Raw genomic sequence first — 12318 nt, forward strand, 5'->3', positions numbered from 1 at the left:
ATATGTATATATATATATATATATATATATATATATATATATATATATATATATATATATATATATATATATATATATATATATATATATATATATATATATATAATTAAAAAAAATTTTTTCTCACCTGTCCATTTAACAATACCTGAAGGATCCACTGCACCTTTTTTGGCAGTAGGTGTTTTCTTTTGCAATTTGAATAGAGGATTGGACAGATCCGGGTTTCCTTTATACACACACACACCAATCCCTCTAGATTTCGTGAATTAATGATGCCGCTGTGTGGGCGGAGTCCCGCACAACCACACTGATTAGAAAAAGTGACAGCTAGTATGGGGATCTTCTCCCCATACTGCTGTCACAGAAAAGGGGAGTGGGGGGGAATCTGGGCAGCAGCTGCAGTACTAGCAACAAGTTACATGTTCCACTCTAAAAACGGGTGTGACATGTTCCCAAGGGGGAACATCTCCTTTGGACAGGGGGGGGGGGGGGGTGTCACAGGGCATAAAGCGCGCATCTCCCTTTTTTTTATGTTTTAAAGTTTTGAGAATATAACACAATAGGAACAAGTCAGATATTGAAAAACGATGCCAAGAAATGGGTTACCAAAAGAAAAGGAAGTACATTATGGTATACAATTTGAAGAGATGAAATAGAAATCGATGCTTCCAAAACCTCTTAATAATCTTGCATGGTGTGTGAAGAGGAAGCGATGCGAGGGTTGGATGACTCTTATTGAACGGCGTTATGCTGAATACCAGTAATCGCAAACCATTACACACTGTGATATGTGCGCAATACTAAGATTCTGAACCTTTTCCTAAATTAAAAAAATAAAATTAAAATAAAATAGAGTAACTAAAATACAATGGGGGGGGGTGTGGAGGGTGAAAAAGGAGTAATTGGTCCTCCATAGGATCACAAGTCTTGTGCATCTCCTTTTCAGATGTGAGAAAAGGTGGAGCAGATGCTGACGTTGGTTAACGATTTAATTTAATTGGGATCGCTCTGTTTTCTGTGTCTGCACCAGATTCAGGACATTACTTCCCTATATCTACACGAGGCTCTGACATCGTTGTTCTCCCAGAATGCCTCTCTCCGATATGGTGGGAGGCAATGTCTAGGCACAGACTAGCATTCAAGGAGTCTTTTTTTATTTTTTTATTATTTATGTTGTGACACGTCAGGAATTTTTCAGGAAATACCTTTTTTTTTTTTTAAGTTACTGATGATTTTTGCTTTCATCTCGATGTCCCAGGAGAAAAACAAAGCTTCAGCTTTGGAGCTGGCCACAGTCCTGCTGTCTATGCCAACTCCTTCGAGTGTCCAGCTACAGACAAAGAGTCTCCTGGCCAGCCTGCACACCAGCCGCTCTGCCTACCATAACCACAAGGTAACACCAGTGTCACCCAGCAACGTTTTTTTTCTGACTGGTTTGTTAAAGATCAACTCCAGCCCAAAACGTTACATTATGAGTGTGTCGGAAGGGTCGGAATTTCTCCCAAGTTTTGTATGGTCGCTTTGTGTTCCCAAATGAGAGGGTTTCCCTCATTTCCTGTTCTGTCTGACACTTCTAGTGGGGCACAAAGACCTCAACAACCGACAGGTCCTGACCCTTCTCTATTGTATTACCACTTCTGTCCCGGCTGATACGTGTGTTAAGCCAACTGTTCGGGGGAAGCTGATATGGGCAGCTTTGAAGCCACCCAATCACTTCCACAACCGCCCCAACATTTACCTTTAAAATCAGCTGAAATGTTGCGTTTGTGTGCCCTAAAATTAACTCTAGCGGATTTTTTTTTATTATTATTATTTATTTTGTGTTTCATAAACCGTGGCATTAAAAATTGTACCTACTGCTATTTTATTCTCTAGGGCAGTGTTTCTCAATTCCAGTGCTCATGGCCCACTAACAGGTCATGTTTTCAGGATTTCCCTCAGATGAAACAGCTGGGGTAATTACTAAAGGCAGTGAAACTGATCAAATCACCTGTGCAAAATAATGGAAAGCCTGAAAACATGACTCGTTAGTGGGCCACGAGGACTGGAATTGAGAAACACTGCTCTAGGGTGTCTGCTTTCAAACAATATATCATGTTTCTTGTGTTTTAACTAGTCTTCAGACCTAAAACGATTTTTTTTATCTTATTTTATTTTTATTTTTTTAAGCATGGTAAAAAAAAATTATTAAATTAAAAATGGCACTGGGGCTGAAGTGGTTAACATTATTTTTTTTTTTTATTATTTGACATTCATGGGGTGGCGGGGCAGCTTCATAAAGCAACTTGGTTGTACTGCTGCCTCAAGGAGAAATGGTACACTAGGCACATAAAGTACTGGGGGCTATCTGCTGGGGACTCTTGAAGAGGATCTCCAGTCCCCCGTCCCCCCCCCCCCCCCAATTGGCAGAGCTCTTCCTTTTGGGTGAAGCTCCGCTTTCAACTCCTCCCATAGAATCCTGCCTGCTTTTTGCTTCATGTCTTGTCCTCCATGAGAATTTTGTTTACTTAACTGCTATATTTTGTATGGATTGGAAGATATATATTTTTTCTGCTATTAAAGTAGAACTGAGGCAAATGTGTTTTTTTTTTTTTTTTTTGTTTTTTTTTTTTTTCCCTCCCCATTTTGGATAGAGTAAGGTAGGGTTATAATCCCCTGTTGAATTTTTTTATTTTTTTTGTATTTTGTTTTTATTAACTTTTTTTGTTTGTTTTTTGCGCAATCTGTGTCCCATTGCAGAGATTTCCCTCTACTTCCTGTCCCATTGCAGAGATTTCCCCTCTACTTCCTGTCCCATTGCAGAGATTTCCCCTCTACTTCCTGTCCCATTGCAGAGATTTCCCCTCTACTTCCTGTCCCATTGCAGAGATTTCCCCTCTACTTCCTGTCCCATTGCAGAGATTTCCCCTCTACTTCCTGTCCCATAGCCAAACAGGAAGTGAGAGAAAATCCCTGCAAATTAATGGAATTTCTTGGGGTCCCCCAGGTCACCAGAATTGGTGTCCCCATTGAAAGATTTCCCCTCTATTACTTTTCTGAGGACAACCCAAAATTTGTGATTTTTCTTTACGTGCAACGATGATGGTTATCAGGACATATATAGAGAGGGGTGAATCTCCCTAATGGGGACACAGACGGCAATAAAAACTGACAGGGGGTCTAATTCCTCTTCACTCCATCAAAAAGCTTTTTGCCTTTTTTTTTTTTAGTTCTATGTTTTTATCTGTTGCTCAGTCTGGTTATTGGAAATAACCAGCCAGGGAGTAGGTTTTACCAGTTCATGGACTATACCTGTGCTCTCCCTGCATTCCCAGCAGTCCTGTCTGAGATTGATTTATTGATTTTATTTATTTTTTTAACTTGTGTGACACCATCATACAGTCAGCAATTGAAACCTTGGCAGAGGATCCAGTCCTACCCAAGTCTCTCTATCACAAAAAGGAGAACTTTTTGTTTGAAGTTCAGATTAATAGATCCTTGTCTCTGTGCTTGCAGGATCAGGCCTTACTCAGCAATGCCGTCCAGAGCCTAAGCCCCTGCCTCCGTGACGGCAAGGACCTCGATCCGGAGGTGTTCCAGAGATTGGTAATTACCGCTCGTTCCATCGCCATCATGCGTCCCAACAACCTCGTCCACTACACAGACTCCAAACTCCCCGCGGGGGAAATAGGTACGTTCCTACTTCTTTCAGGCCATCCTCCTTCATAGAAATTTGGGTGACCCCCCCTTTCTTATTCTTTTTTTTTTTTTCTGATTCTGGATTTTATCCACAGAGAGCGGTGAAGAAGCAATGGAGCCCCCGAAGGGCGGAGAGGAGGAAAGTTACACTTTCATCAACCAGCTGGTTAATCAGTTCTGGAAGCTGCATGCATCCAAACCCAAAAATGCTTTCCTGGCCCCTGCATGCCTACCTGGTAAGTCATTGTACCCCTCCCCCTTTGTTTCAGAATGCTTCCTTGCACTGTCTCTTGACTGACCCACGTTTTTGTCTTTTCTAGGTCTCACCCATGTAGAAGCCACAGTCAATGCTCTGGTGGACATCATTCATGGATACTGTACCTGTGAGCTGGACTGCATCAACCTGGCCTCCAGGATTTACATGCAGATGTTGCTGTGTCCGGTAGGTGCAGGGCCATATCACCTTCTAAACCATATTTCTACAGGTTTGCTTAGATGGTCCACCTACAGTTCATTGGTTTTAGGATTCCCAATCTATTTTGGAGATGACTTGTTCACTCTTGCTTTTTAGGTTTTCATTACATAATCATATGCTGAATTGAGAAATTATATATTGCACCACTTAGACGTAACCGCTCCCCCGCCCCCCCCCCCCCCCCCCCGGGTGGATGTCGTATAATGATGATGATGACTTAAAGTGGGGGAGATCTGGATAATGCCTGTAGCAATTTTTTTTATTATTCAAAGCAAACTCCCCCATCTTTTCATGTCTCGATTTATTTTGTTGAGATATCCCCTTGAAAACTACCCCCCCCCCCCCCAGCATTTCTGGACGTGGCCAGCTTGCGTAAGGGTAGATGATTCATGTAGCATTTATTTCTTGGAATTCATCACCGATTAGATCAAGTATGCATGCACAAGAGTGTGCTTAGTTCTTCTTCCTCTTCCTTTTTTTTCTTCCTCTTTTTTTCTTCCTCCTCTTCCTTCCTTTTTCCTTCTTCCTCCTTCCTTTCCTCCTCCTCCTCCTCCTCCTCCTCCTCCTCCTCCTCCTCCTTCTTCTTTCTTCCTCTCTTGTTTCTTCTTTCTTCCTCTCTTGTTTCTTCTTTCTTCCTCTCTTGTTTCTTCTTCCTCCTTTGCCTAGGCAAGAAACCAGGAAGTAACTGAAGAAATGTAAATATGATGATAGATCTGTTTACTAATGCAAGCAGAATGAAGATTAAAAACAATCAATGTTGAATTGGGAGAGTGAAGTGCATAAACTCCTCCTCCTCCTCCTCCTCCTCCTCCTCCTTTTTTCCTCTTCTTCTTCGCCTTTTTTCTTCACCTTTTTTCCTCTTCTTATTCGCCTTTTTTCTTCGCTTTTTTCCTCTTCTTCTTCGCCTTTTTTCCTCTTCTTCTTCTTCGCCTTTTTTCCTCTTCTTCTTCTTCGCCTTTTTTCCTCTTCTTCTTCTTCGCCTTTTTTCCTCTTATTCTTCTTCGCCGTCTTCTTCTTCTTCGTCTCTTTTTTTCGTCTTCGTGTTCGTCTTCTTCTTCGTTTTTTTTTTTTCCTCTTCTTCTTCTTCTTCGTCTCTTTTTTTTTTTTTTTTTTTTTCACACGTACAGTTATAAAAATAAATATTGTCTCCAGTTATCTTAATAGTTAGATGTTCCATTACCATACAGTGAATAATTGAAGTGCTAAGCTTAAAGTACAGGGCCCCAAAAGCAGCCAGAGTTTCCTTTGCTAACCCTTGACCAGTGTAAGACGATTTGAATGTTTGGGATAACCGGTAAACTTTTGCGTTTTTTGTTCCTTTTATCTGCTAATTTCTACCATTTCATTCCTAGGACCCTGCAGTGAGCTTCTCCTGCAAGCAGGCTCTAATCCGTGTCCTCCGCCCTCGAAATAAACGCCGCCATGTTACACTCCCCTCCTCTCCACGCAGCAACACCCCCGTGGGTAAGGGCAGGCTCACGGTTCCTATTGTCATTGTTTTGTCTCCAGCTCATCGCTGCATTCAGTAGGCTTTCTGTAGCATCTGAGAAATGTATTGTGGGAATCGGACCTTACATTGGGTGTTGTGTTATTGATGTGAGTTTGTGAGACTACAAAGTGTCTGGGTCCAAAAACAAAAGGGGTGCCAGTTCTTAATTAGTTTATTATTCAGTCTTTGTAGGTGGCTGTTCTCCACATCCAACCACCTTTTTGTACATTTTCTGTATCTGTCATTGCTTGTTGTCCCCGCTAGTCTTGTCTGGGAAACCATGTTGTGCTAGCTAAAGTCCCTGCATTCTCCTGTCTACCTAAAATGACGAGGTGTCCACCTAGACCCCAGTACATCATGGTTTTAATTCTCTCTAGGTTGGAAAGCTTGGTTTCCTTCAGGGGTGGCTGTAATTAGGATGCCTCCGCCATACAAGGACCTCTTTAACCGTGAGCACTTGGGTTTCTATCGCCCTTGGCTAGAAAGGGTCTGCTTTTATTGTGGTGGTCCTGGTGATGTGACATGCAGGCAGCCAGATTGGTTAGTCGGGTGCCGGAGGAATGCAGTTTTTGATCGGCCCGTCTCTCTCTCTCTCCCCAGGTGACAAGGATGATGACGACGATGATGAAGCCGAGGATAAAATCCAGACGTCCGTAATACAGAACGGAGAACATGTGAGGCAGCAAAGCCAGGAACACAACGAGGTCGACCACGGGGATTTTGAGATGGTGGTGAGAATTGTGTGTACTGGCTGAAGCACTGCTAACAATTTCAGCATGGCAGCAAAAACGTCACCATGAAGAAATAACGTTTTTTATTTGTTGTCCTGCCAGTCGGAGTCTATGGTTCTGGAGAGCGCAGACAGCGTGAATAACGGAAACCCTTCGCCGCTGGAGGCTCTGTTGGCAGGAGCAGAAGGCTTCCCACCGATGCTGGACATCCCACCTGATGCCGATGATGAGACTATGGTGGAACTGGCAATTGCGCTCAGTCTACAACAAGACCAGCAAGGTAGGTCGTCTGTCCGGTGCAGGGTCTTGTAAGGAAAAAGAATATTGGGAGGAGGGTCTCAAACGAGACCCCTCAATAATTGGACAATTGATGTCCTTTATCTCATCTTTGGTGCAGCTAGTTTTACCTGTTCCCTGCCATTAAATATCATGCCTTAGAGCCTGCAAGCTGCTAAATCCATATACTCAACACTATGAGATGGGGGTGGTGGTTAACCATCTTTACCTGCCTGTCTTGAAATGAAGACTTTACTTTTAAAGCTGAACTTCAGGTATTCTTTTTTAAAAACTACAGGCATATCATGAGTTAAGTCTAACAACGTGCCTGCCGCCCAGGGGCATATCATGAAATCCGTCGCCCCGTGTGCAAGATCAATAGTGGGCCCTAGGCTTTGAGGGGGGGGGCATAAGTGGGCGGGGTTTAAAATGCGCTAAATATTGGGCATGGCTTACAGTGGGTGTGGTTAAATAGAATCTGAGATTAGTGCAGAATGTGGTAATGTTAAATAGGGAATGTACAATGCAGAGTGTATGGCAGTGGGTAGTATGTGCAAGGGAGGAGTGTGGGGTGTATGGAGGTGGGTAAGTATGTGCCGGAGAGGACGGATGGGTAGTATGTACAGACAGAGTATGACGGTGGGTAGTATGTGCAGGGAGAGTATTTCAGAGTGTATGGCAATGGTTAGTATGTGCAGGTGAGGAGTGCTGATTGCATACATTACTGATATCTATACACAGTGCTATTCCCTATATATAACTGCTCTCTATACACTTGCCACCTCATAGACTTATCTCTCTTCTTCACATCTGTCCGGTTTATTGTCATCCAGGAAGATGACCTCCGGGGCTCTGACGCTGCTCACTGTGGTCTCAGTTCCTTTAAGGGCAGAATTGCTGGAACTGCTATGCTCACCCCTCCCCTCATTCTGCCCATTCACAGAAGCCTTTGTATTATGTGAACCCATTCACAAAATTTCAAAGGCTTCTGTGAATGGGCAGCAGTGGGGAGGGGGCAGGCATACAGTCGCTGTGCTTCTCTCCTCTCACAGCCAGTGTGTATCCTCCGGGAGTGCAAAAAAACCTGTCACATATAAGTATTGGAGATAAGTCCCGCTGGTGACATGCACCTAATTGGCCTCAATGTATGCTGTGGCTGCACGTTTTGCAATGTCGCTGGTTTCCTGGAACTTGGATTTAAATCCTCCTAGCTCCCCGCCTGGCTGCTGACATCTTTGGGCGGCTGGCTTCCAGATCTCAATCGCCAGCTGCAGTCGTTAAACTGCCAGGGATGATGCCACTCCCGTGCATGCGTGGGAGTTCTCAGGTTCGGCATTGTCAAATTTGTACAGTGAGCTGCGCTCGCTGTTGAGGATGAAATTTCATATTAAAAAGGTCAGCCCAACCAGAAAAAAAGATCAAAATAGCAGGTATGGTCTAGATTAAATGTATATACCGTATTTATTGGCGTATAGCACACACATAGGGGGAGAATCGTGTGTGCATGTTTATATGCCGATGTAGGCTGCACCGAAGGGAAGGAGGGGATGAGCGCTGCACAAATAGAGCCAGATCTTCTGTGTGTTTGGCTCTCAGTCCCGCCCCCTGGACATCTCCTAGCATTGACATCCCAGCATTGGACCTGGTGTTATGTCCATCATAGGATCCGGGCCAAGGGGCGGGACTGGGAGTGACGCCAAGCTGAGTACACAGGAGATCCGGCTCTATTTCGGCAGCGCTCATCCCCCTCCTTCCGATCAGTGGCAGCCTATATTTCGGCAAGGCTGCAGATGGACACTGATCAAACTGCAGTGAAGAGCAATGCTGCAGGTGGGCACGGATTAGGCTGTAGGTGGGCACACATCAGGCAGCACTGAAGCTGCAGATGGGCACTAATCAGGCTGAATTGATGCTCACTCACCATTATTTTGCTTCAAAGTGTTTTTTTTTTTTCCTGAAACTTCCCTCTTAAATTGGGGTGCGTGTTATACGCCAATAAATACGGTATATCCTGGAGGTCTCCCCACCATAATTCCTAGCTGTGCTCACACTTATCTTGGGGTGTTTCCTTCTGTTTTCTCCATAGTCGAACACAAAATCTCACAAAGGCAGTGGGACCTTTTTAATGGCCGCAGTAGGTGACCAAAACCTGAGAGTGCAAGAGAATGGATCTCAACACGGAGATGTAACAGTTAGGTGTCCTATCTCCACCACCATTATCGGGTTTTGGTGGCATGACTCTTCCAGCAATGTAAGGGGCTCCCTTGCATTCCTATTAACGCACGAGACCTTGTCAGGCTTGTTTGAACATTTTATGCAATCAGCATTGGATTATTCCGCACCAGAACTAAGACTTCCTTTATTCCATCTGGAAAATTCTCATGCTTTGGTTTTGTATGGCTCATTTCATGGCATATAACTCAACCATTGTCTCCTAGGGAGCAGCAGCAGTGCTCTGGGGCTCCAGAGTTTGGGACTGTCCGGACAGGCCCCCAGCTCTTCATCCTTAGATGCCGGAACCTTGTCCGACACTACGGCATCAGGTAACTGAGGAACCCCCCCTGATTTCTTTGGTGCTTCTGTCATCTTAACAGCATGGGAAGCATTGGCTGTGTGTGTGCGTGTGTGCTGATAAATGTCAGGGCCAGAAGCTTTTGGCTGGGGGTCTGCGTGTCCACTTTTTTTTTTTTTTTTCTTTTGCTTTTTAACACCGCTGCTTTGTCGGGGTGGGGTGTTTGTGTTTTGCTGGCTCGGTAGTCAGAGACTGTGTTTTTACCTGTAACAGCTCTCCTCATGCTTATAGCTCCAGCCTCAGACGATGAAGGAAGCACGGCCGCAACCGATGGCTCCACTCTGCGCACCTCCCCAGCAGACCACGGAGGCAGCGTGGGTTCGGAGAGCGGGGGCAGTGCCGTGGACTCGGTGGCTGGTGAGCATAGTGGTACGTCTGTCACGTTTTGGGGTTTAGAGCGCAGAGAAAGATTGATTGTTTTTGTCAGCATCAAAGGGTCGTTTATACATAGCAGTCTAAAGCCCCATACACACGATCGGACTTTGTACAAACTTTCCCGTGGACTTTTGTGCAAAGGGCGTGGTCCACAAGTTTGTATTGCATACACACGATCTGACTTTTTGACAACAAACACGAACGTAGTGACGTCACAACGTACTGACGCCACTTCAAAAGAGGACGTTCAATGACTCCAGCGCCACCTTTGGTCAACTTCTGTATTGTAGTCTGATCTTTTGCATTGGTTCTGAGCATGGCGTGTTTGTACCTTGTACAAAAGTCCGATGCTTTTGCATACACATGGTCGGACTTTGCTCCATCGGACTTTTGTTGCCAGAAAGTTTGTCCGTTCGCACAGCCAACAAAAGTCCGATGAAAACAGAAAAAGTTTGTCCGATGGAGCGTACACACAGTCGGATGTTGCTCCAAAACAGCTAATTTGCATGTTTGTTGTCAAAAAGTCCGACCATGTGTACGGGCCTTTAAAAGGCACATCCAACCTACTGTGCAATCCCAGGAAACCTTATACTTTGCACATTTCTTTAAATAAAATGTTTGGTTGCAACCACTTTAAAGCCCTGCCACTGTTGGCTGTCTGGACGTCATGGTGAGCCTTTGGCTTCAATACGTTTACTGACCCGGAACAAGCATTCTAATAAGGAATTGTGATTGTAGTCTGGTAGGCTGCCTCTGTGCTGTGAAGTCTTGCTGTAATATGAAGCAACTCTTAAAGGACATTGTGAGCTGCCACTTCATGTAGCTTTAGGCCCCTTTCACGTGATCGGTCTGATCGAGTCCACTTGTCGTTTTTATCAGGCAGACCTGATCTGACCCTCCATTCACCTCTTTGGAGCTGCGGGTCTGTTTTCATCCACTTACCGCTAATCCGGTCCACTAAAAAACACAAAAAACAAAAAAACAAAGGGGATCCATCCCCACTCCAGCTAGGCCAGATCGCAATGAAAGGCAGTCAGGTGTAAATGGGCAGTGGGTTCGCCCATCGAGCAGAGGGGGTATAAACTGGGCGGGCATGAGCCTGTCATGTGCCCACTCTGCACCTGATCAGCAGACAGATCCCCCGCTGAGCAAAGCGGATCCACCCCACGTAAAACGGGATTTAATTTGTCTCAGCCCCAGAAGCCATTGTGTCTGCAGTGGTCTCTGGTCTGCAATCCTGGAGAAGTATGTTTATAGTGTAGGTAGGCTCACTGTGTTGTCCATTTGTTGTGTGTCTATATGTGATTACTGTACAGAGAAGATCTCCTGGCACAGACATTACTGAGCTTGTTGTCTGTCTTTTTAGTCTCAGGGCGGAGCAGTGCCTACGGGGACACCACAGTAGAAGGTCATCCTACAGGGCCAGGCAGCATCAGTTCCAGCACCGGAGCAATCAGCACCACAACTGGACAGCATGAAGGAGAAGGTTCGGAAGGAGAGGGAGAGAATGAAGGCGATGTTCACACCAGCAGCAGGTCTGTAAACTCCTCACACTGTCGCCATATTTAGATTTTTAAAGGCAGCTCCATAGCAGGCAACTCTGTAGAACAGGGATCTGCACAATTAGCGGAACTCCAGCTGTTGCAGAACTACAAGTCCCATGAGGCATAGCAAGACTCTGAGAGCCACAAGCATGATACCCAGAGGCATAATGAGAATTGTAGTTTTTCAACAGCTTGAGGGTCCGCTAATTGCATATCCCTGCTGTAGATCCTGGAGGTGGGTGATAAAAGGCAGTGGTTAAATCTGAACTCCAGGCAGATATAAAGAACACAAATTGGTACAGTTTTGTATTCATTAATCATTTAATTGGGGTGTGCTAAACTGCTTGTATGCTTACAAGGGATGTGCTAATGGGACAGAGCAGCGTGACCTAGAGAGGAGCGCCACTATCTGCAGCTTCCTTCACTGTCCAGTCACAGGTTAGGGGAGGGACAAGACCTGTAAGCGTTCATAAACCTCAGCTCGGAAAAGCCAGGTCCCCAGGCTGCTGTTTGATTGACAGCAGCAGGAGCCAATGGCTGTGCTGCTATCAATCTATCCAACCAAGAGCCGGGACATCGCGTCTCCGCCGAGGGAATGAACGGGCTCAGGTGAGTAAAATGGGGGCTGGGGGGGGGGTCAGTGTCAGAAGTTTTTTCACCTTTAATGCATAGGCTGCATTAAGGTTTAAAAACTTGAGGGTTTACAACCCCTTTTAAGCGGTTAAACTAAATACACACCTAGAGCGCCCCCCCCCCCATGTTTTCTTTCAGGAAAAAAAACTCGGATTAGTCACTTGTATCAACTTTTACCTCCCAATTTTTAGACTTCACATGGTGCGTCTCATGCTTCTAGAACGTCTTCTTCAATCCATGTCCAGCCTGCGGAATGTAGGTGGTGTCCGCGCCATCCCATACATGCAGGTAAGGAGGGCCCGTTGGTTGTCCTGTCAGCAGCTTGCCTTGTACAGGGTGCATTTCCACAATTAAAAAATTTTCACTGTTCCCCCCAGGTGGTGCTAATGCTGACTGCTGATTTGGATGGGGAAGATGAGAAGGATAAAGGGGCGCTGGATAACCTGCTGTCCCAACTCATCGCTGAGCTTGGATTGGACAAAAAGGTAACAAAGAAGTAATGACTGAAATCCCAAGTTGATTTGAAATTGATTTGAATGAACGGT

At 45.1% G+C, this 12318-nt stretch overlaps 1 protein-coding gene across 1 annotated transcript in view; it reads left to right on the forward strand.

Annotated features, from left to right (window-relative positions):
- UBR4 (ubiquitin protein ligase E3 component n-recognin 4) overlaps positions 1 to 12318 on the forward strand; it is a 120025-nt gene that overhangs the window by 61511 nt on the left and 46196 nt on the right. Inside the window, 12 exon segments of the mRNA XM_077456305.1 lie at positions 1259 to 1393; positions 3496 to 3670; positions 3774 to 3914; positions 3999 to 4120; positions 5506 to 5617; positions 6243 to 6373; positions 6476 to 6653; positions 9088 to 9192; positions 9453 to 9590; positions 10963 to 11131; positions 11965 to 12061; positions 12151 to 12258. Coding sequence (XP_077312431.1) covers positions 1259 to 1393; positions 3496 to 3670; positions 3774 to 3914; positions 3999 to 4120; positions 5506 to 5617; positions 6243 to 6373; positions 6476 to 6653; positions 9088 to 9192; positions 9453 to 9590; positions 10963 to 11131; positions 11965 to 12061; positions 12151 to 12258 — 1611 coding nt within the window.

Source organism: Lithobates pipiens, unplaced genomic scaffold (assembly GCF_037356315.1).
Source record: "Lithobates pipiens isolate NorthernLeopardFrog02 unplaced genomic scaffold, aLitPip1_a1.2 Scaffold_27, whole genome shotgun sequence".
NCBI classification, from domain to species: domain Eukaryota; kingdom Metazoa; phylum Chordata; class Amphibia; order Anura; family Ranidae; genus Lithobates; species Lithobates pipiens.